At 39.9% G+C, this 26,021-nt stretch overlaps 1 protein-coding gene across 20 annotated transcripts in view; it reads left to right on the forward strand.

Annotated features, from left to right (window-relative positions):
• The first annotated feature begins 8,437 nt into the window (after positions 1-8,437).
• caska (calcium/calmodulin-dependent serine protein kinase a) overlaps positions 8,438-26,021 on the forward strand; it is a 252,512-nt gene continuing 234,928 nt past the window's right edge. For 8 of the 20 annotated variants that reach the window (XM_061879694.1, XM_061879699.1, XM_061879703.1 and 5 more), the window contains exon 1: positions 8,439-9,163. In XM_061879694.1, coding sequence (XP_061735678.1) covers positions 9,105-9,163 — 59 coding nt within the window. In that variant the 5' untranslated portion in view covers positions 8,439-9,104. Of the gene's footprint in view, positions 9,164-26,021 lie in introns of all 20 variants that reach the window. The other 12 variants (XM_061879698.1, XM_061879704.1, XM_061879712.1 and 9 more) reach the window with 4 other exon arrangements.

The raw sequence follows: 26,021 nt of genomic DNA on the forward strand, positions 1-26,021 counted from the left end.
CATTATCATGGACGCCCATGCTTATTTCAGCAAAACAGTCCCAAGCCAAGTGTTACAACAGCGTGGCTTCGTAGTAAAAGAGTGCGGGTACTTTTCTGGCCCGCCTGCAGTCCAGACATGTCCCCCATCAAAAATGTGTGGCGCATTATGAAGCGTAAAATACGACAACAAGACCCCGGACTGTTGAACAATTTAAGCTGTACATCAAACAAGAATGGTAAAGAATTCCACTTTCAAAGCTTCAACAATTAGTTTCCTCAGTTCCCAAACGTTTATTGAGTGTTGTTAAAAGAAAATGTGATGTAACACAGTGGTGAACATGCCCTTTCTTAACTACTTTGGCACATGTTGCAGCCATGAAATTCTATGTTAATTATTATTTGTAAAAAATAAAAGTTATGAGTTTGAACATCAAATATCTTGTCTTTGTAGTGCATTTAATTGAATATGGGTTGAAAAGGATTTGCAAGTCATTGTATTCCGTTTATATTTACATCCAACACAATTTCCCAACTCATATATAAACGCGGTTTGTGAATATATATATATATATATATATATATATATATATATATATATATATATATATATATATATATATATATATATATATGTGTGTGTGTGTGTATATATATATATATATATATATAGTACAGGCCAAAAGTTTGGCCCGTTTCAATGAGTTTCTTTATTTTCATGACTATTTACATTGTAGATTGTCACATCAAAACTATGAATGAACACATGGATTTATGTACTTAATAAAAAAAAGGGGGAAATAACTGAAAACATATTTTATATTCTAGTATCTTCAAAAAAGCCACCATTTGCTCTGATTACTTTTTCGCACACTCTAGGCATTCTCTCCATGACCTTCAAGAGGTAGTCACCTGAGATGGTTTTCACTTCACGGATGTGCCTCATCAGGGTTGATTAGTGGAATCTAATGCTTTATCAATGGGGTTGGGACCATCAGTTGTGAATTAGAAGGTGTGTCCTTAAAAACAGCAGCACACTTTTGTTATATAGAGGATCTTTGACTAGCACTTTTGTAATAGGTCCTTAAAACAGCAGCAGACGTCTGTCATATAGAGGATCTTTGACTGGCACTTTTGTAATAGGTCCTTAAAAACAGCAGCACATTTCTGTCATATAGAGGATCTTTGACTAGCACTTTTGTATTAGGTCCTTAAAAACAGCAGCATGCTTCTGTCATATAGAGGATCTTTGACTAACATTTTTTTATTATGTGCTTGAAAAAACAGCAGCACATTCCTGTCATTTAGAGGCTCTTTGACTAGCACTTTTGTAACAGGTCCTTAAAACAGCAGCGTGCTTCTGTTATATAGAGGATCTTTGACTTGCACTTTGGAGTTTATCTGTAACAATCAACAGTAGAACTGGTGATCCGGGGCCCGCAGATGGCCCTTTTGTCTTATTAATTTGATTCCCTGATTCATTTCCAATTTTGAACATTTCTATGAAAACAAAACACACAAAAAAGTGTGTGTTGTAGTTACGACTGCCCACCAGCAGGGGGAGCTCGTAGCTGGCACTGCTGTGTGGAAAAGGCGATTATCCATGAGAGGGAGAAGTGAAGAGTGTGACAAATAAGTTAAAAATGTTGTGTTTTAGAGAAAAAATATTCATTGACTTTCCAAAACATGTATTTATTGTGTTGAGACATCAACAAAACAATGAAAGATACAGCACAAATGATAAAGATGCATATATTAAAGTACATCATACATTTCAGGTGATGCGTTACTGTACTAAATACTTAACTACTGCTTGGATTATGTTTCATTTCCTCAACAACGTGAGAGGCTCTTCTTGCTCCAAAGATAAGAAAATGAAGTACAGCTGTGATCAAAATTATTCAACCCCCACACAATTTTGGTGTTTTAGCAAGTCGGACATTTATTCCGTATTTTGTTTATAGTCATATCAAATAAAGATGTGTCAAATAGACAAATGCAACTTAAATTGTAACACTGTATTTTACAAAATACCAAAAAAGGACATTTCTCTTAATATGTAATTGACAAAATTATTCAACCCCTTGCAGATCATAACTCTTAAGAACAGAATTTTAATAAAGTATTTTTAATCAGGTGTCGAAAACACCTGTAGTTGTGATTAGAATCATAACGAGCAACAATTAAACTGATTGAAAAAGATTGTGACGCTCAGCTATTTGTAGATGGTCAATGGTGTATTTGCAACATGGAGTCCAGGGAGTGGTCAAAGAAGTCAAGAGATGAGGTAATTTCTCTTCATAAAAAAGGATATGGATATAAGAAAATAGCAAAGACATTACACATTCCAAAAGACACAGTTGGTAGCATAATTCACAAGTTTAAAGCTAAAGGCACAGTGGAAACACTACCTGGGCGCGGTAGAAAGAGGATGCTGTGTGCAACTGCTGTCCGGTATTTGAAGCGTACAGTGGTGAAAAACCCCCGGGTAACAGCTGAGGAACTACAACAGGACATTGCAGAGGGGGAACGCAGGTTTTGTCTCAGACAATAAGGCGCGCACTACGAGATGAAGGCCTCCATGCCAGAACTCCCAGGCGCACCCCACTTCTGACTACCAGGCACAAGGAAAATAGACTCCAGTATGCCAAAAATCATCTGGACAAACCCCAAAGGTTTTGGGAAACTGTTCTATGGAGTGATGAGACAAAACTGAAACTATTTGGGCCTATGAATCAACGTTATGTCTGGAGGAGAAAAAATGAAGCTTACAAAGAGAAGAACACCTTGCCTACTATTAAGCATGGTGGGGGGTCAATCATGCTCTGGGGCTGTTTCTCTGCCTCAGGTACCGGGAATCTCCAGCGCGTTCAGGGCATTATGAATTCTATTTCCTGCCAGGATATATTAGCTGCAAATGTCATGAAGTCAGTGGCGAAGCTGAGGCTTGGGAGACGTTGGACCTTCCAACAGGACAATGATTCCAAGCATACCTCCAAATCAACATCAGAGTGGTTGCAGAAAAAGGGCTGGAAGACTCTGGAGTGGCCTTCACAGTCACCAGACCAAAATCCTATAGAAAACCTGTGGTGGGACTTGAAGAAGGCAGTTGCAGCACGCAAGCCCAAGAATATGAATGAACTGGAGGCCTTTGCCCAAGAGCAATGGGCTAAAATACCTGTAGATCGTTGCAAGAAGGATGTAATTACTGCCAAAGGGTGTTCTACTAAGTACTAAAGATGCATGTAACTTGGGGGTTGAATAATTTTGTCAATGAGATATTAGGAAAAATGTCCTTTTTTTGGTATTTTTTAAAATACAGTGTTACAATTTAAGTTGCATTCGTCTATTTGACACATCTTTATTGGATATGACTATAAACAAAATACAGAATAAATGTCCAACTTGCTAAAACACCAACATTGTGTGGGGGTTGAATAATTTTGATCACAACTGTATATACATACACATATACATATATATATACATATATATATACATATATAAATATACATAGGGACGGCGTGGCGCAGTGGGATAGTGGCCGTGCGCAACCCGAGGGTCACTGGTTCAAATCCCACCTAGAACCAACCTCGTCACGTCTGTTGTGTCCTGAGCAAGACACTTCACCCTTGCTCCTGATGGTTGCTGGTTGGCGCCTTGCATGGCAGCTCCCTCCATCAGTGTGTGAATGTGTGTGTGAATGGGTAAATGTGGAAGTAGTGTCAAAGCGCTTTGAGTACCTTGAAGGTAGAAAAGCGCTATACAAGTACAACCCATTTATCATTTATTTATATACACATATATATATACACACAAACACACACACACTATATATATATATATATATATATATATATATATATATATATATATATATACGTATACATATACATATATATATATATATATATATATATATCAGTGGTTCTGTGGAGGTCAAAACACACCCAACTCATCGTGTCAATGAAAACTTCTCCCTATCGGCGTATTACGGATTCGGCAACAGCAGATGTCACATTGATTTGCAGGTGTGTAATTTGTTGTGAGTTTATGCAGTCTAGTGTGAGTTTAGTGTTGGTTTTGTTTTTTGAACAAGGTGATGTTCATGCACGGTTAATTTTGTGCACTAGTAATAAAACATGTTAACACTTGAGTATGGGGAACATATTCACCATTAATTATTGTTGCTTATTAACATGCAAATTAATAACATATTGGCTCTGAGATAGTAATTATTAAGTACTTATTGATGCCTTATTCGGCATGGCCTCATTATAACCCTAACCCTAACCAAATAACTCCAAATTAAGTCTCTGTTACTTAGAATATGTTCTCCGAGTGTGCAACAACCTCTAAATTAAGTCTTTGTTACTGATATGTTCTCCATACTAAATTGTTACTAAAAACACATAACTTTGTATTGAATTTGAACAATTTTTTTTTTTTTTTTCACTAAGAAGGGTTCGGTGAATTTGCATATTTAACTAACGGGGTTAGGTACCTCCAACAAGGTTAAGAACCACTGATATATACAGTATATAGAGCACTTTTTAAATGTAATTTGTAGTCTGGGGAACCATTCTATATACCCCGATTACTGTAAACATTGTGCGCCTGTTTGGATGAATGACTTATTTCATCACCACATTAGCCATTTAGTGCAATAAAAGTGTGAAGATGTAGCATTGAGATTATTTACAACATGAGCATTTGTGTGAAAGGAGAAGTCCAGCCATCCGTAGCTTTCTAAAAACATGGCCCCCAGAACTATTTTGTTGAATAACCCTGATCTATTGTACTGTATCTAACATTTGGTTGGTATTTCTGAGCGTACACAGGGGCTTAACAGCACACACACACACACACACACACACACGCACTTTGGCCCACCGGCTGAGTCTGGAATAGTGTGTTGGTTTGAGATAAGATGTTCTCTGATGTCCTGATTTCTCTGATTCTAAAGCCAAATGGGCTTTTACTCGGGGCTCCCTTGGAAGTGGACTACGGTATGATCTCCTCCCAGAAAAAAACAAACAAACATATTTTGAGCCTACCTTGTTATAACACATCATCAACAGCTGCACCAAACGTCCTCAATGAAACATAGCGCTGCACTGGCATCCATGTTTGGAGGGGGAACAACAACAATACCCCAGTGCAGCTGCCGAGGAGCTTGTCTGATTACACTACAATCAGTTTTGTTGAAATGTCCATGAATAAAATAGCACGCTAATCATCTCGGGTTTGCTACCCGTTCAATTATTCACAATTATGCTGCGTTGCAAGTTTTGTATGTTTGATGAAATATGGAAGTAACAGTCAAGAAGGAGTCCTTTCTTTCCCCCCTCAAGTCATTCCGAGTCGTGCCAAAAACCATAAAAAAATGGGACCCATTTCCTCCCTGCTTGGCACTCAGCATCAAGGGGGTTAAATCACCAAAATGATTCCCGAGCGTGGCTACCGCTGCTGCTCACTGCTCCCCTCACCTCCCTACAGGGTGGAACAAGGGGATGAGTCAAATGCAGAGGGTTATTTCACCACACCTAGTGTGTGTGCGTGACTATAAGTGGTACTTTAACTTTAACTCAAGGGATTTAACCTGCCTTTTTAAACAAGTTTGCAAATGTTATATTATAATTTACACAAATATTTTTTTTTACCTTTTTGCTACAGACGGTTTTGACTTCGATCCAAAACTGACGCGCTCTAAAGCTTATAACCGGTACTACCGCTTCTTAAACCGCCAACTCAGCGACTAATTGTTCTTAGGGCCTTGCCATAATAGGTCATGAGGTTAAGGATTGGCACTGAGCGACACAATCACTGCTGACTGACTTGATTTTAGCATGTGTAGCGAAGCCTGCCTGACATACTGCAACAATGGGAATAAAAGATCCTCTATGCTACAGGGGTGCTTTTGTGACATTTTTCTTTCCTCGAGATTGTAACGGCGGATGACACCTGGGGCAGCCGTGCGACGGTAGGTCTATAAACCTCCCTCCCTGACGCCTCAAGAGTCGCACTGGACATCGAGCTGACATCTTGGCCATTTGCCTTGTTGCCTAGCGCTCCCGGCTCTCAATATGCGTTTGCTTGGTTTGAGAATCTACTACAAAAATACTAGACAAAGATCATCTACATGACAAGAGTGCTCTGCTCTCTTACTACGGGTTGGAAAACAGTGCTTTATATAACAAGTATGCACTGCAGTTTTAAGGATGTACTGCATAAACACTTATCAAATATCCTCTATAAGACAGGAGCATTCCACTGTTTTCAAGGACCTGCTGCAAACACGCAAGTCAAAGATTCAAAGTTCGTCTCAACGACAGGAATGCACTGTTTTATAAAACCCACTACAAAAATGCTAGTCAAAGATCATCTATACGACAGGAATGCACTGTTGTTTTATAAAACCCACTACAAAAATGCTAGTCAAAGATCATCTATACGACAGGAATGCACTGTTGTTTTATAAAACCCACTACAAAAATGCTAGTCAAAGATCATCTATACAACAGGAGTGCACTGCAGTTTTTAATTATCTGCTGCATAAACACAAGTCAAAGAACATCTATATCAGTGGTCCCCAACCACCGGGCTGCAGAATAATTTTTAAAATCAACATTGATAACACAAGATACACTTAAAATTAGTGCACCAACTCAAAATCCTCCCTTTTTCATGACAAAGAAAAAAAAAATCATAGCAAATCCTTTTTAAGGACCTACGACAATAATGCTACTCAAAGATCCTCTATGTAACAGTAAAGCTCTGCTGTTTTTAAGGACCTACGACAAGAATGATAGTCAAAGATCCTCTATGTAACAGTAAAGCTCTGCAGTTTTTGTAAGGACCTACAACAAGAATGCTAATCAAAGATCCTCTATGCAACAGTAAAGCTCTGCTGTTTTTTTAAGGACCTACGATAAGAATGATAGTCAAAGATCCTCTATGTAACAGTAAAGCTCGGCTGTTTTTGTAAGGACCTACGACAAGAATGCTAATCAAAGATCCTCTATGTAACAGTAAAGCTCTGCTGTTTTTAAGGACCTACGACAATAATGCTACTCAAAGATCCTCTATGTAACAGTAAAGCTCTGCTGTTTTTAAGGACCTACGACAAGAATGATAGTCAAAGATCCTCTATGTAACAGTAAAGCTCTGCTGTTTTTAAGGACCTACGACAATAATGCTACTCAAAGATCCTCTATGTAACAGTAAAGCTCTGCTGTTTTTGTAAGGACCTACGACAAGAATGATAGTCAAAGATCCTCTATGTAACAGTAAAGCTTGGCTGTTTTGTAAGGACCAACGACAAGAATGCTAATCAAAGATCTTCTATGTAACAGTAAAGCTCTGCTGTTTTTAAGGACCTACGACAAGAATGATAGTCAAAGATCCTCTATGTAACAGTAAAGCTCTGCTGTTTTTGTAAGGACCTACGACAAGAATGCCAATCAAAGATCCCCTATGTAACAGTAAAACTCTGCTGTTTTTAAGGACCTATCACAAGAATGCTAATCAAAGATCCTCTATGCAACAGTAAAGCTCTGCTGTTTTTAAGGACCTACGACAAGAATGATAGTCAAAGATCCTCTATGTAACAGTAAAGCTCTGCTGTTTTTGTAAGGACCTACGACAAGAATGCTAATCAAAGATCCTCTATGTAACAGTAAAGCTCTGCTGTTTTTAAGGACATATCACAAGAATGCTAATCAAAGATCCTCTATGTAACAGTAAAGCTCTGCTGTTTTTAAGGACCTACGACAAGAATGCTAATCAAAGATCCTCTATGCGACAGTAAAGCTCTGCTGTTTTTTGAAGGACCTACGACAAGAATACTAGTCAAAGAACCTCTATGTAACAGTAAAGCGCTGCTGTTTTTAAGGACCTATGACAAGAATGCTAATCAAATATCCTCTATGCAACAGTAAAGCTCAGCTGTTTTTGAGGACCTACGACAAGAATGCCAGTCAAAGATCCTCTATGTAACAGTACAGCTCTGCTGTTTTTTTAAGGACCTACAACAAGAATGCTAATCAAAGATCCTCTATGTAACAGTAAATATATGCTGTTTTTAAGGACCTATAACAAGAATGCTAATCAAAGATCCTCTTTGTAACAGTAAAGCTCTGCCCTTTTTAAGGACCTACAGCAAAAAAGCTATTCAGAGATAATTTATACGACAGGAGCGCTTTGTTGATTTTTAAGAATCTCCAGGGAAAAAAGTTTTGACCTGAACTCAGGTGCCATTAATGTACCAGATATGGCCCACGGGTCGCCGTTTGTAAAACGCTGTGCTGAGGAAACTGCAGCCTTGACTGGCTTCCATGGCTGTCACTCCGCCATGTTGGCTCTAACTATTAACCCGCCTCAAAGAACTCTGGGAATTCTCCCGAGCCAACATGGAGGACTCAGGGAGCCAGTTTCATAAACGCTGGTGTGGGCGGAGCTTGGCTTTCTGGGTTGCCCTGTGGAGCTGAACGAGGAGGTATTATTAGGGCACACGGACGGACGGACGACGTTGACGTGGAGCGGAAAACACCAACCCACGGCCGTGGACGAGACGGATAGCTCGTGGTTCTTTCTCTGACAAGGAAGAGGACCCGGAGTGAGCGAGAGAAGCCGACTGTGTGCGCAGCACGTCTCGGCGAACACCGAAAGGTTGTAAATCAGTGGGTTCTCGGGATGTGAAGACCATCGTCAACCCACCTGGATCACGCGTGGAAACTCAATTTCACCTCCCCGCGGACGTCAATCAAAGTGGACGCAAACTAGCTCCGTTTGTAATGCTGGCGGGAGTGTGGCTTTCTTTTTGACACCGGAGTGTGCCACCGGGAAGGGCGGGGCCGAAGTAGAGGTCTCCCACAGCGGGATTACCGAGCTCCCCCTCCGCCGCTCCATACCCAGCGACGCCGCGGATTCCTGAGGGGGAGCCGGGGAGCTTCCGCCGACGCTCACCGGGAACTATCCGCCTCAGACACCGCCCCCGTTGGGCGTGAGCGGCGCGTGTCAGTCATTGCTGTCAACGGTCACCTGGTCGTGGCCCTTTTCCCTCCCCGTTTTGGAGCCTAACGCGTTTTTGGTCCGGGATTTTGGAACCCCCTCCCCTGCCGGACTATGGCGGACGACGACGTCTTGTTTGAGGATGTGTACGAGCTCTGCGAGGTGATCGGGAAGTAAGTATTGCATTGCTGTTTCTTATTGTGCATTCATATTTAATGCAGCCTTCCAATCGACCTTTGACCCCTTCGTGAAACACTGGAGTGTTTTTATGAGTCATTCATAAAAGTTGTTGCATTCTGCACTTTTATTTATCCAAGTGGTCCCATTTGCTAACTTTTGGCACAGATTAAAGGACACACACACAAACACACACGCACACACACACACGTGGTCATGGTTAGGGAGTGTCGGTTCAGGTTCATCCGGGCTGATTGGACTAACATCCAAGGGTGTGTTTTCCAGGGGGCCAATGACCTCATCTTGGCCCCAGATTTTTGCAACATCCCTCCATCCATTTCCTACCACTTCTCCCTTTCGGGGACTTGGGGGGTCCTGTAGCGCAGTGGTTTTCAAATGGGGGTACGGGTACCCCTTGGGGGTACTTGAAGGTATGTGAGATTTCTTAAAAATATTCTAAAAATAGCAACAATTCAAAAATCCTTTATAAATATATTTATTGAATAATACTTCAAGAAATTATGAATGTAAGTTCACAAACTGTGAAAAGAAATACAACAATGCAATATTCAGTGTTGACAGCTTGATTTTTTGTGGACATGTTCCATAAATATTGATATTAAAAATGTCTTTTTTTGTGAAGAAATGTTTAGAATTAAGTTCACGGATCCAGATGGATCTCTATTACAATCCCCAAAGATGATTACTTCTATGTGTAGAAATCTTTATTTATAATTGAATCACTTGTTTATTTTTCAACAAGTTTTTAGTTATTTTTATATCTTTTTTTTTCCAAATAGTTCAAGAAAGACCACTAAAAATGAGCAATATTTTGCACTGTTATACAATTTAATAAATCAGAAACTGATGACATAGTGCTGTATTTTACTTCTTTATCTTTTTTTTTCAACCAAAAATGCTTTGCTCTGATTAGGGTGTACTTGAATTAAAAAAATGTTGACAGGGGGTACATCACTGAAAAAAGGTTGAGAACCACTGCTGTAGCGTATCTCAGCTGCATTCGGGCGGAAGGTGTCGTACACCCTGGACAAGTCGCCACCTCCTCGCAGGGCCAACACAGATAGACAGACAACATTCACACTCACATTCACACACTAGGGCCAATTTAGTGTTGCCAATCAACCTATCCCCAGGTGCATGTTTTTGGCGGTGGGAGGGAGCCGGAGTACCCGGAGGGATCCCACACAGTCACGTTACATTGCATTACTGTTACATAGATGATCTTTGACTAGTATTCTTGTCGTAGGTCCTTAAAAACAGCAGAGCTTTCCTGTTACATAGAGGATCTTTGACTAGCATTTATGTCATAGGTCCTTAGAAACAGCAGAGCTTTAGATAGATAGTAATTTATGGATTCCTTCAGTAGAGTTCTTTCAGGAAAATACTATTACATAGAGGATCTTTGACTAGCATTCTTTTCGTAAGTCCTTAAAAACAGCAGAGCTTTCCTGTTACATAGTGGATCTTTGACTAGCATTCTTGTCGTAGGTCCTTGAAAACAGAATAGCTTTACTGTTACATATAGGATCTTTGACGAGCATTCTTGTTGTTGGTCCTTAAAAACAGCAGAGCTTTACTGTTACATAGAGGAGCTTTGACTAGCATTCTTGTCATAGGTCCTTAAAAACAACAGAGCTTTAGATAGAGAGAGAGAGAGAGAGAGAGATAGATAGATGGATAAATAGTACTTTATTGATGCCTTCAGAGACTTCCCTCACGAAAATACTGTTACAAAGAGGATCTTTGACTAGCATTCTTGTCGTATGTCCTTTAAAAACAGCATAGATTTACTGTTACATAGAATATCTTTGATGAGCATTCTTTTCGTAAGTCCTTTAAAAACAGCAGAGCTTTCCTGTTACATAGTGGATCTTTGACTAGCATTCTTGTCATAGGTCCTTAAAAACAGCAGAGCTTTAGATGGATAGATAGTACTTTGTTGATTCCTTCAGGAGAGTTCCCTCAAGGTTCTGTTTTAGGTCCTCTCTTTTTCATCATTAGGGATATTCAAGTGGTGGCCTGTGAGTTCATTTCAAAAAGAGACTAAGATGGTTGCAGCAGTTTTTTAAAAAACACTACAGTACCCATAATCTCCAGGCATGTTGAAATTGCTACAAAAATGCGGAATTCCGCGTTTTTAAACATTAATTTTAGCGTCAAACTATCACTTCTGCGTTTTTTTTATGAAACCTCAACAAAATTAGAATTAAAACACAATCACTGTTCCTTTTGCCTGAGCTGCATAGTAGCCACTTTAAAGTTAAAGTACCACTGATAGTCTCACACACACATTAGGTGTAGTGAAATCACTCTCTGCATTTGACCCATTTCCTTGTTCCACGCCCTGGGAGGTGAGGGGAGCAGGGAGTAGCAGCGGTGGCCGTGCTCGGGAATCATTTTGGGCATTTCACCTCCAATTCCAACCCTTGATGCTGAGTGCCAAGCAGGGAGGTAATGGGTCCCATTTTTATAGTCTTTTGAATGTCTCAGCCAGGGTTTGAACTCACGGCCGAGTCATACCAAAGACTATAAAAACGGGACCAATTACCTCCCTGCTTGGCATTATCGATCTCGGGTCGGACACTCTAACCACAAGGCCACATGTACATGGGCAAAGTGTATTTAATCTGATCATCATTCAGATTAGAATTTTCCCATGTACATGGACCCTGGAAAAAATGATTTGACTATGATGTGCATTTTCATGTGTCACACCTTAAATCGAAAAACTCAAATTTGACATGCGCAAGACATACCATATGCGCAAGTAGAAAAGTGACTTCCGCTGTAAACAAACATGGCTCTGTGCAATTCTGCTTGTTCGACGTTATCCATTTGTCAATTTTTCCTTCTGTTTTCTACTTTTGTTTTGCCTTTCTTTTCGAAATGGAGCTGTTCTGTGCCTTCCATGTTGTGAAGTATACAGGTCGCCGCGCGTCTTAATGTTACAACATTCTGTATGTGCTTGAGGCTAGCAGTTAACACTTGGAGTGGCTGTAATGTCGTGAATAAAAAAGCTTTCTTTATTTGTTACATTGACACATGACACTTCAGAACATACTTTTGTTTGTGCTAGTCTCTGTTTTAGAGCAACAAACTCAACAGTATATACTGCTAAATTCTGTACATGATACAAGACAATCTCTTCATTCCAACAAAAATACATTTAGTCCCCGCTCCACCACCAAAGTATAGTGGACATGTAAGGATAATTTCAACCTGAACTTCGGAAGAAGTGTTTTCATGCACTCCAATCTGATTGACTATCGACATAAACCACCTGTCTCGATAGGAATGAAATTTTGATCAGAACTTTTGATAGGGTCAATCGCATGAAGCTTTATTAATCCCATTAGGCTTTTAATCCGATGAATTGTGTCCATAGTTACTGAGTTGGAGAATGGGGATACGATCAGAAGCACCAATACAAGCTCGCCTGTTAGCTAACCATGTAACGAGCTTACTTGTTGTTGCCTGCGTTTGCTCTCCGAGCCACAACGTTGACTGCTGTCCACTTTGCTGCCAGTTATATTTGGATGATTACAATCCGAACAGTTATTTCCGAACCAGTTGTAATTGTAGAGTATTTATTAGTGGCCACTGAGAAGGTGTATTTTTGATTGTAAACAGAGGTCACGACACCGAGGGGGCGTGGGATGTCTTTTGAGTTCTTTGTATGCATGTTATGGAATTTTACATAACATTTTCAATTGACTTAGACGTAGACAAACTTTAATGATCCACAAGCGACATTGTTCCACACAGTATTTTGTTTACAAAGAATGGAAAGTGTAAGGATGGAATAGATTATAATAATGTTATTGTATAATAATTGTAATAATGTTAGTAAACTAAAGACTAAAAACCTAAAAATTACACGGGACATGTAATTGTCAAAAAGACAGTCAAAAGAGTTTGGTAGATGAACATTACTCTAAAGCAGACCCGGGCAAATTAAGGCCCGGGGGCCACACGCGGCTGGTTAAGTATTTCAATCTGGCCAGCCGGACATTCCCAAATAATTTTTTTAGATCGACGTGGCTAGGGAGAGGGAAGTCTGGGCTTCCCTGCTTAGGCTGCTGCCCCGCGACCCGACCTCGGATAAGCGTAAGAAGATGGATGGATGGATCTTTAAGATGAAAGTGTAGCTGCCATTATGATGTGCAGTGATGTTTTCAAAAGACCATAAGTCTTCAACTATACAAAGTATTTCAATGGTTGGAATCTGCGCTTTTGTATGATATACTAGTTCAGGGTTTCCCCACACATTCATTTATTTGTGGCGGCCCGCCACGAATAAAAAAAATAAATAAATAAATAAAATATATATATATATATTTTTTTTTTCCGGCTTTTGACTCACTCGACCACTCATAAAAGCAATGGGACTCTGTCTGTGAATGGAGCCTGTAGTTACATATTATATAAATATGTCAATATTATATAAATATGTACATAAAGTGTTGTAATTATATTTCAACTCCGCGTTCTTCTTGATCATCGCCGCCGCCGCTGCCTCCCCACCTCCCAACCACTTCCCCCCACCCCTCGCCGCCCGACCACACCACCACAAATAGATGCCTGACCTGTGGGAAACACTGTAGTTACTATGGTAATTAGTTACAGCCGCTCAGACGAGGCACCAAGCAGTGGGGGTGGGGAGCGTTTCCACAAAGTGTCACCCTGAAATGTGGGTGTCAGGGACAGACGTGGAAGGAGATTTTCACAACAAAGTTGTACAGTTTAGTTATATATCAGATTGTATATTGTATTTTTGCTAGGGGTGTAACAGTACACAAATATTTCGGTTCGGTACGTACCTCGGTTTAGAGGTCACGGTTCGGTTCATTTTCGGTACAGTAAGAAAATAACAAAAAATTTTGGGTAATTTATTTGCCAAATTTGTAAACAATGGCTTTTTCCTTTTACCGTTGGGAACACTATAATAATTCTGCCCACGATAATCGACATTAAACTGCCTCAAGTTGTTGCTTTGATTAAATAAAATGACAAAACTTTTCTTCTACATATAAAAAGTGCAACATTAAACCGTTTCAAGTCAACTCATCATGCTTAATTTATTACAGCATTTGGGAAGCCTGTAGTTGACTTTTATTAGGTAAATGTTATATTTTTGTCAACATGTGATAGCAGGGACCCTGCCATTCAAAACTAGGCTGCTACATTACTAATGATTAATTTAACTATTGCTGAAAAAAATAGTACAATAGCAATAGGAGAGACTATTCATCCCTGAACACCATGGAGTTAAAGCGAAATAACAGACAGACAGGGCTTTGCTGCCCCTAACACACGCACACACACAGCAAAATGAGGTAACGTTATGCTAAAAGCTAATTAGCCTTCACCTCAAGCCACAACTGCGAACGAGAAGAGCTGCAGTTTAAGTTTCTAGAAGGTCAACGGGCTCATAGTGATGTTATAGTTGTGACTGGAAGGTGTTTTTTATAATTTGGGGAGAGCTTGCTGTCTTATGCTCACCTGTTAATACTATTCTGCTCGGCGCTGAAGCATTGACTACATGTGCTCTGAATACGCACTGCTGATTGGCTTTTTATGAAACTAATCAGATGGTTGTGTGGGTAGGACAATGCTGGGTGCTGACACAGAGGCAGAAGAAGCAAAGCAGCTTGTTAAGACTTTAGCTTACAAACTCGTTCGGTACACCCCCGTACCGAACCGAAACCCCCATACCGAAACGATTCAATACAAATACACGTACCGTTACACCTCTAATTTTTACCCTTTGCGTTCATATTTTGCTGTTTGTCGCGTTTTGCTTGATTGTAAAATATGTGTGTGTGATGTTCATATGTTGTCAATATTTTGTGTTTTATTGTTCATAGAAAAAATTAAAATTCCATTTCATTTTTTAAGGCGGTCTGTCAAAACCCTTTTTAGCATTTAATCAGACATTATTGTGAGGTTTTATATTAGTGTTCCTAAAAATAGACATACCGGCCCTCAGACACATTTCTTTCTCTAAATTTGGCGCCCTAGTCAGAATAATTGCCCAGGCCTGCTCTAAAGGTAAAATATAAGATATATATGCACCCGATTGCAGGAAATGCAGTCTTGATTTTCAAAATGTTCTTTCGGGCTTTGTATGGCAGGACTTAATGCTGACAGAAATGTTCTTTTTTTCTGAATTGTTTTATCTATTTATTTTTTCTTAAAGATCCCTGAAGCTTTGACAGGCTTATCTGCTGAAGCTCCTTTAAAAAAAGTAGAACGCTTCTGTAATTGTGACAAAGAAAATAGACTAAAATCAAATGTCTACTGTAAAGGACGGAGTATACAAAATGAGACTAATTTTGAAGGGTAGAAGTCTGGCACTTTGGTCTTTTTAGCTTACAGGAAATGTAGCCAACAGAACCATCTGGTTGAATGCCCTGCCCCCCATGACCGGTGCCATGCATTTTCTGTGAAAGAGTCAGAATGGGGAGCATATTTGCTTCTGCGGTAATCTCTATTCAAGAAAGAAGTAGTTAATGTGACAAGTGAGTCAGCCTGTGTTTGATGTGAATAAAAGCTGAAGAAATGTGTGCCTGAGTCACAAGTGCAGCTCAGACCCAAATGGAATCAAGTCAGTGTTTTGGTGACCCTCACCCTGACAGTAAATCAAGGCTCATCTTGGACCAGACTTGAGCTATGATGATTGGATGGCCGCCTGGCTTGGCAGCGGCGAGGGTGACTACAGCAACAGTCAAGGTCCATGCCGCTGTAGTCATTTGTTGCTGTCATTGTTGTGCAATCTTGCGAGAATTCATCATGAAAAAGTACAGTGCCATTGATACTCACTTTATTGTGGGTTTTCTTGCACCCCCTTTAATTACTTTCATGCTTGTGGCTCCTTATACAGACATATCTTGTTCAGAGTTTGACCCAAAATGCGCAAAAAAATCAGCATAATCAAACGATGAAAGAAGTAGCTAAAAGTTGGTCACATAGCGACTTATCATTTACTTACATCACTATGCCAACAGTCAAGATCCACGTTATTCTTTAGTTACTAAGGCTAGGTGATCCAGCTGATCACCGTATCACAATGTTAGTGTTTTATATCGGTCGATATTAATAATTGTTGATATTTTTATGTCCTTCCGAAAATAAGGATTAGGACAAAACTACTTAAAAAGTAGAGATGTCCGATAATATCGGCTGATAAATGCTTTAAAATGTAATATCGGAAAATATCGGTATTGGTTTCAAAAAGTAAAATTAATGACTTTTTAATACGTCGCCGTACGGAGTGATACACGGACGTAGGGAGAAGTACAGAGCGCCAATAAACCTTAAAGGCACTTCCTTTACGTGCCGGCCCAATCACATAATATCTACGGCTTTTCACACACACAAGTGAATGCAACGGATACTAGGTCAACAGCCATACAAGTCACACTGAGGGTTGCCGTATAAACAACTTTAACACTGTTCCATATATGCGCCACACTGTGAACCCACACTAAACAAGAATGGCAAACACATTTCGGAAGAACATCCGCACCATAACACAACAGAACAAATACCCAGAACCCCTTGCAGCACTAACTCCTCCGGAATGCGACAAAAAACACCCCCCCCCCCCCCCCCCCCGACTGCGCCCACCTCAATCTCCTCATGCTCTCTCAGTGAGAGCATGTCCCAAACTCCAAGCTGCTGTTTTGCATGTTAAAAAAATATTGCACTTTGTGACTTCAATAATAAATATGGCAGTGCCATGTTGGCATTTTTTTCCATATCCATCCATCCATCCATTTTTTACTGCTTATTCCCTTTCGGGGGCGCTGGGAGCCTATCTCAGCTACAATCCGGCGGAAGGCAGGGCACACCCTGGACAAGTCGCCACCTCATCGCAGGGCCAACACAGATAGACACAACATTAACACTCACATTCACACACTAGGCAAATTGAGTTAATTTATTTTGGAAAACCTTGTTACATTGTTTAAGGCATCCAGCTGAGCATCATAACAAAATTAGGCATAATAATGTGTTAATTCCACGACTGTATATATCAGTATCGGTTGATATCGGAATCGGTAATTTAGAATTGGACAATATCAGAATGTTGGATATCGGCAAAAAAGCCTTTATCCGACATCTCTACTAAAAAGTAAACATTTTATTTCAAATGTAACCTTCCTCTGATTATAATCCCCTTAGCTATCAAGGCAGAAAGGAAAGGAACTTAAAGGCCTACTGAAACCCACTACTATCCACCACGCAGTCTGATAGTGCCACCGCTTGGGATGTTTTCCTGCTGGCTCCGCTGTGAACGGGACTCTCGCTGCTGTGTCGGATCCGCTTTGGACTGGCATCTCGCGACTGTGTGGATCCATTATGGATTGAACTTTCACAGTATCATGTTAGACCCGCTCGACATCCATTGCTTTCCTCCTCTCCAAGGTTCTCATAGTCATCATTGTCACCGACGTCCCACTGGGTGTGAGTTTTCCTTGCCCTTATGTGGGTCTACCGAGGATGTCGTAGTGGTTTTTGCAGCCCTTTGAGACACTAGTGATTTAGGGCTATATAAGTAAACATTGATTGATTGATTGATATATCAATGATGAAATATTAACATTGCAACACATGCCCATACGGCCTTTTTAGTTTACTAAATTGCAATTTTAAATTTCCCGGGAGTTTCTTCTTGAAAACGTCGCGTAATGATGAGTGTACGCGTGACGTCACAGGCTGTTAGGAAATATGAGCGCTGCACACACACACAGCTAAAAGTCGTCCGCTGTAACCGCATATTTACACAGTATTTTGGACATCTGTGTTGCTGAATCTTTTGCAATTTGTTCAATTAATATTGGAGAAGTCAAAGTAGAAAGACGGAGTTGGGAAGCTTCAGCCTTTAGCCACACAAACACACGATGATTCCTTGTTTAAAATTCCCGGATGTGAAACTTTACTATGGATCAAAGCGCAGTCAAGCGAACATGGATCCCAACGGAATGTCAACCAGCAGGTTTAGGTGAGAAAATTGTGCTAAAAAGTCAATTCTTACTGGAGATCAGCTGAGCTTTTGCCGTCCATAAAGCTGCCGTCGACTTCTCTGAGACACATGTCGTCAAGACACCCGTGGACACACACCTCCGACTATCAGGTACTGTTAAACTCACTAAAACACTAGCAACACAATAGAAAGATAAGGGATTTCCTAGAATTATCCTAGTAAATGAGTCTAAAAACATCTGAATCCGTCCCAATGCAATCGCGTTTTTTTTTTGTTTTGTTTTTTTCTAGTCCGTCGCTATCAATATCCTCAAACACGAATCTTTCATCCTGGCTCAAATTAATGGCGAAATTGTGGTTTTCTCGGTCCGAATAGCTGTTTTTGTTGGAGGCTCCCATTAAAATCAATGTGAAAATGTGAGGAGCCATCAACATGTAACGTCATCGTCTGCGACTTCCGGTAAAGGGAGAGGTTTTTTGTTAGCGACCGAAAGTTGCGAACTTTATCGTGGATGTTCTCTACTAAATCCTTTCAGCAAAAATATGGCAATATCGCAAAATGATCAAGTATGACATAGAATGGACCTGCTATCCCCGTTTGAATAAGAAAATCTCATTTCAGTAGGCCTTTAACAACAATAACTTCTTAAAATAAAGGTGAACAAATAATACGTAAAAAAAAATACTAAATAGTACAAAGTGTGTAAATGTAAACATACATATACCTGAGAAGAACTATTTTGTTCATGTTTAATGCCGCTTTGCATAATTTACAGACCACATATATCTGACTACGGTCCGTTTTAGAAAAAACTGCCAAACTGTCAAGGAGACTTCCTGTTTTAGCCCAAATTTCTTCGCTCTCTGCAACACTGGTTTTTACTTTCTCCTCTCACTCCATGCAAATAATCAACGCAAGACAACAAGACGGCGCAACCAATCATCATAGTTGATACTGCTAGCATGTCACTCTAACTGATCAGTAATCACTTCCTGCGTTGCTCGGTTACCAGAGAGCGAGTGTTTTGTTCATGCGACCGACCCTGCTTTGCAACTTCAGTTTTTTCTTCTGATAAGGAATAAAAAAAAAAAGGTTATATCGAACGCAGTTTTTCTATTGCGATGTTTATTAATATTGTTTTATCGCCCAGTCCTGTTAGTTACTAGCTTTGTTGGTGCAACCTTGAAATACGTTGGGTTTGTTGTTATTTGATGTTCTTTGTCTGGGTTTTGGACATAGCATTGTAAGGTGTGGCTTAAAAAACGGGTTCTGGGATGCTAGTAGTGACGGGCTAACTTTTTTTTAAAGATGGGATTGGTGTTGACTCAAAATGGACAAAATTCTGCAGACAGAGTGGCACTGTGCTGTCAGAATAGATGAAAGTCAGGCTGAACGGTTTTAGGTCACGCTGCATTGACTTTTTATATCATGGAGATATGGTTCTTTAGTGAAAACAGTGCATCATAGAAGTAGCTCGTAGTGGCTCAGAATTTTCAGACATTTATGGCTAAATGGAGACAGCATTAGGGTTGATACGGTACATGGCACAGTAAAACTTTTGTCTTGAAATGTAGTAATCGTATTTTCCACATTCACTCACATATTGTGCTAGGGATGTAGCAAAGTGAGAATGTCATATCAGTTATTGTGAACAAAATCATCATGGCCATTGTGGAGGTTTCTCTCCTCCGGGTTCCTCGTACCACCAAGCACTGACATGAGGTCCAGGTTTCCGGTTTCACAATGCTGTTTTATTTTTCAATCAAGTCTTTTGGTTGTGCTTTTCGGCAATTGTTTGTTTGTGGCTCTCGCTCTAGCTCCACCCCCTCTCTACTCACCGGCTGCTGCCTTTTAACAGAGCGACAGGTGATTATATAACCGGGCCCAGGTGGGCCATCCACGCACCTGTCGCTGATCTCGAAATTGGTCCTGGCACACCCCGCTTTGCTGCAGGTCCGCAGGCCACGCCCCCCTCCACAGCCATCAATGTACTGAAAAAGTTCTTATACACACTACAAAGTTTTATATCAAAAATTAAATTGAAATAAATAGGCACACAATATATTTTCTTGGCAGAAGAAACATTAAACATTGTTCTGCCTTCAAAACCATACTTTTATTCGAGTGTTTAAAGACTTTATATTCTTCGTCCGTTTTAATTTGTAAAAGGTCTAGAGTGTTTTTAGATAATAATGGAAAAATGAGTGTTGCACGTTCGGTTTTATGTGATGTCACGCGGTTGTACACACCGATTCCTCCATGTATAGATTTATCTCTGTAGGTCCAATGTACAAAATTAAATATCTTAGTTGCTCAGATAGTAATTTATTTATGCAAATTTAGGTATTGCTTTGTCGTTGTTGTTTGTATTGTCTCTTGTACTCATGTTAGCATTTAAGCTTGCTAGCGAGATAGCACACGCTTGCTTCTCCAGTAAATGAGCAGTGTCCCCGGTCCGTGAGTTTATCAAAGTGTGCTTCTCAGTAAGTGACGTGCCGTGAGGTATATAGCTGGTGAGGCACTGACGTAAACAGTATCAGATTTACAAATATACAGTATGCGCGCTGTCCAGATTATTTGCGGTTCGATTGGCAGCAGTTAACGGGTTATATTTCATTTCTGCATTCTTTACACATACAAACTGTTGTCCACAAAATGTGCATTTCATTGAAAACGAAACACAATCTTATCGTCGTCTTACCTTTACTTATAAATGAAGTCCATGCGCCGGTCCTTCTGGATAAACATATCCGTCACTTTCTGGTTAAAGTCCTCCTTCACTTCCTTCAGTTTTAAAAGTCTTATAAGAGTTCAACATAGTTGCCACGATTAGCAGAGCTCCTACTCTCATCATTTCCACCAAATGCTAGCTGCTGTTTTGCGAGGAAGCAGACAGCATTGATGACATCTTTTAAAATCTCTCGGTTCTCTTTTACCTTAGCATTGTGGACATTGATGTTGAGTGGCCGCTGTTCATCCAAAGCCAAGTCTACCCTCGTCAACCCAAACGTTTTTAGCGCAATCTCGCTTTGAATATGAGCGGCCGACCGCTCGTGTTTGGTGAGGCTTCTTTGCAAATTCTTTAGGTCACATAATCCCATTTGAGTCCACACAGTTCCACAGGTTGAAAAAAGTAGGCAAGGAAAGCAGAAAAGGCCGTTTCTTGCAGAACATCCACAAAGCAAGTCTTTTCACGTATACCACTCCGTTTGGAAAGAGCGAGTAACTTTCCATCCTGCTGATTGAAACAAACCATTCAGCTCCGGCGTTGGTCTTCCTTTAGTAATTACCTCCTGCTTCGCTTGAAAGTCCACTTTAGAAAACTTTTTAAAGGGGAACATTATCACAATTTCAGAAGGGTTAAAACCAATAAAAAACAGTTCCCAGTGACTTATTTTATTTTTCAAAGTTTTTTAAAAATGTTTACCAATCACGCAATATCCCGAAAAATGGCTTCAAAGTGCCTGATTTTCACCATCGCTATATCCACCCGACCATTTTCCTGTGACGTCACTGCGTGACGCCAATACAAACAAACATGGCGGATAGACCAGAAAGGAATAGCGGCATTAGCTCGGATTCAGACTCGGATTTCAGCGGCTTAAGCCATTCAACAGATTGCGCATATATTAAAACGGATGGTTGGAGTGTGGAGGCAGATGGTGAAAACGAAATTGAAGAAGAAACTGAAGTTATTGAGCCATATCACGACAGACAGCGGCAACAAGGACGAATTCGAGGATCGCCTTCTAACCAACGATTGCATCTTTTGACCACCGGTGCAACTTGAATCAGTCGATTGGTATGTGTTTGTTTGGCATTAAATGTGGGTGGAGGGAAAGGCTGGGTGCAAATATAGCTACAAATGAGGCATAATGATGTAAGATGTACATACAGCTAGCCTAAATAGCATGTAAGCATTGATTAGCTTGCAGTCATGCCGTTAGCAAATATGTCTGATTAGCACATAAGTCAATAACATCAACAAAACTCACCTTTGTGTTTTCGTGGACTTTATCGTTGGAAATGCATCTGCTTTGAGTGTCGCAGGATATCGACACATCTCTGTGCCATCTCTGTCGTAGCATCGTTATCGTCGGTAAAGTGTGCAGAACAAACGAGGGTCTTTCGCATCTTTTGAACACTGGTGCAACTTAAAACCGTTATTGAAATATCTAGTGTGACATCATGCACAAAATTGCGCTTTATATGTTTCTAAACTACTGTAGTGGCGTTCTGTACAAAAATAGTGCACTTTAATTTAGTGTTGTTTTGATATGTCATCTTAGTGACATCATGCACAAAAGTACACTAATAGCTTGTTTTAAAATGTCTCTGACAATCTTGCACTTTCTGTTTTGAAATGACATGAATGTTTGTGCCATTGCTTAACTGTTTAGTAAATACACTTTTGCTAAATTGACTTAGTTGTGATTTCCCTCTCTGCATGAAAGTTTAAAATGAGCATATATTAATGCAGTATGAACAAGAATGTTTTAATGTAGACACATAGAATGGTCATACTGGTATGGTTCTATGTATTAAGTCTTAATTCAAGGCTAAGGCAAAATATTGAGATATATATTGTGTATCGCGTTATGGACTAAAAATATTGAGATATTAAAAAAAGACCATATTGCCCAGCCCTACGTGCAATACCGACTTCTATCTGATTTATTTGGAACAGCAACAACCTGAACATAGAGCACTGTACAGTGACAATTTTATTTGAAATGTAAGACATGGTTGAGTAAATATAATTATAAGCCAATGTTACTAACTAGACTCCTCCGATATTTTATTTCATTTGCAATTACCTTTAAATGTTCCCTGGTTGCTGCCGGGATGACTAATAACTAAAAGCGAGTGCGTAAACGTCTGTGCAGGCGTGTTTATTTTCTGACGGCCCGTCCTCTGCAGGCGTTTATTCCCTCGCATCCTCACCTTTTTGTTTTGCAAAATAGCTCCAGTACCTGCGCCACACCGAGGGACTTAGCAGTATGTTATCACAGCCTTTCTCCACGGAGCACAGGAATGAAACACGGAGGGAACACTGACTGTCGAGAGTGTGAGAGAGAGAGAGAGACTTTGTTTTCATTTGGCTTTGAGTGGTAAGAGTGTTTCTGCTTTGAGCGACGCTCGACGAAGCGAGCGCCGTCCAAAGCTTTGGGAGCGCGAACGTGACAGACGCCGTCAGTCACCCGAAGTCGCCTCGGTCTTCGAGAGTGTCTCGACGGCGCGATAAGAGCCGCCGTGCGTGTTGTGGCAAGCCTGAAAATGATGTCTTGTTCTTAAAACACAGGGGCAAAAAGAGTCCTGTGGCTTCCTGCCAGCCCCGCTGACTCCATCACGGCCAGCAGAAACGCTCAAATATGAGCCAGTTGTACAAACACACATCCCATCTTCTTACTAATTTGAGGGACTTATAGCATGTGGCCCTCAAATACCAGTCAAACGCTCCATTTCCTGTTTTGGATCTACTTTGCTGTATTTATTCTGTGGATGTCACAGCCAAGTGCTTTTTTTTAGTGCCGAGTGGGTGAATCCTATGGCTGAAAACTGCATAACCATATACCGTATTTTTCGGATTATAAATCACTCCGGAGTATATGTCGCACCGACCGAAAATGCATTATACAGAAGGAAAAGTCGCACTTTAGGGGGAAATGTATTTGATAAAATCCAATACCAAGAATAGACATTTGAAAGGCAATTTAAAATAAATAAAGAACAGTGAACAACAGGCTGAATAAGTGTACGTTATATGACTCATAAATAACCAACTGAGAAGGTGCCTGGTATGTTAACGTAACATATTATGGTAAGAGTCATTCATATAACTATAACATATAGAACATGCTATACGTTTACCAAACAATCTGTTACTCCTAATCGATAAATCCGATGAAATCTTCTTCCTCGATGTCTCTTCTAAACAACTCTGCCAACTCCAAAGGTATGCGCCGCTTCCTCTTGTCGTTTTCTGCTGCATATTTCACTACGTCCAGCTTGTAATCTGCAATACATGATCTCCTTTTCGGTGCCATTTTTATTCAGCCATTGTCAGTTTTTATAAGTTACCGCCAACGATGAAATTATCCATTTTAATAGCTACGGCAGTAGCATATAGCAGTTAGCATTCCATGACCCACAATGCACTTCTGCCATTACCCTCCCCCGCTGAATTCTTATTGGTTGATATGTGTGTGACGATTGCTGACATTTTGTACGTGTCTTCCGCGAATGAGATAAATATTATTTGATATTGTGTAATCTGCAGTACATGATTTCCTTTTCGGTGCCATTTTTGTTCAGCTCTTCTCAGTTTTTATAAGTTACCGCCAACGAGGAAATGATCCATATTAATAGATGCACTTCTGCCATGACCCTCCCCCTCCGAATTCTTATTGGTTGACGTGTGTGTGACGATTGATGACATTTTCTACGTCTCTTCCGCGAATGATATAAATTATGTTATTTGATATTTTACGATAATTTGTTAATAATTTCACACATAAATCGCTCCGGAGTATATGTCGCACCCCCGGCGAAACTATGAAAAAAACTGCAACTTATAGTCCAAAAAATAATTTTTATGATATCTCTGAAGGTTCTCATTCATCTAGGTCATTGTCATCTCAGCGCATTCAATAGATCACAACTGGACTGCTTGGTTTGTCTTAGAAGACGTTTTTGCCGCTCATCCGAGTAGGCTTCATCAGTTCATGCTCATAGATTTAGATTGGTCGGATCTAGTTCAGCGGCTGGTGCCAAAACCCCAAATATTTACAGTATACTCCAAAAAACCAGGAGGGTGTGCCTGCGCAAGGATGGTTTCGCCCTATCGTAGTGAGAAAAACAAATGTTTTGATGCAAACAAGCAATCCTAACTGTCAAAGCCAGCGACAGTCGTTGAAGTGTAAATTCCCCTCGTTAGCACTGAGGTATTGTGTGGCAGAACCATCAAAATAGTCTGAATTTCCTGTCAAAAATAAGGACCAGGAGAAACATATATTAAATGTAAACATTTATGTATGTAACATTTATGTATGTAAACATACATACTTGCGTTACTCTGCAGTAATGTCTCGATACCAATATTTCGGTACCAAAATGTATTTCGATACTTTTCTAAATAAAAGGGACCACAAAAAATGGCATTATTGCCTTTATTTTAACAAAAAATCTTGCGGTACATTAAACATATGTTTACTATTGCAATCAAAGAACAATTTAGTCCTTAGATAAAATAGTGAACATATTAGACAACTTGTATTTTAGTAGTAAGTACACCAGCAAAGGCTCTATATTAGTCTGCTGACATATGCAGTAACATATTGTTTCATTTATCATTCTATTATTTTGTCAAAGTTAGAAGGGACAAGCTGTAAAAATGGATTATTAAATTCATTTACTGTAAATATCTGCTTACTCTCTGTTTTACTACATGTTCTGTCTACACTTATGTTAACATGTAATAATCACTTATTCTTATGTTGTTTGGATGCTTTACATTAGTTTTGGATGATACCACAAATTTAGGTATCGATCCGATACCAAGTAGTTACAGAATCGTACAATGGTCATCATTTTAGTTCTCATGTGTCCAGGGATGTATTTCCTGAGTTTATGAATATAATGTGATTTTTTTTTTTTTTTTTTTAAAGAAAAAAGGATTTTGTGACGATAAAGATATTGATGTCATCATACTAGTATCGACAAGATAGGCTCTTGTACTTGGTATCATTACAGTGGATGTCGGGTGTAAATCCACCCATGGCGTGTGTGAGGCCGGTGAGCTATTGTATCCTCCGACGTTGTGTAGTGAAGCAAGTTTAGCTATT

Source organism: Nerophis ophidion, linkage group LG19 (assembly GCF_033978795.1).
Source record: "Nerophis ophidion isolate RoL-2023_Sa linkage group LG19, RoL_Noph_v1.0, whole genome shotgun sequence".
Classification (NCBI taxonomy): domain Eukaryota; kingdom Metazoa; phylum Chordata; class Actinopteri; order Syngnathiformes; family Syngnathidae; genus Nerophis; species Nerophis ophidion.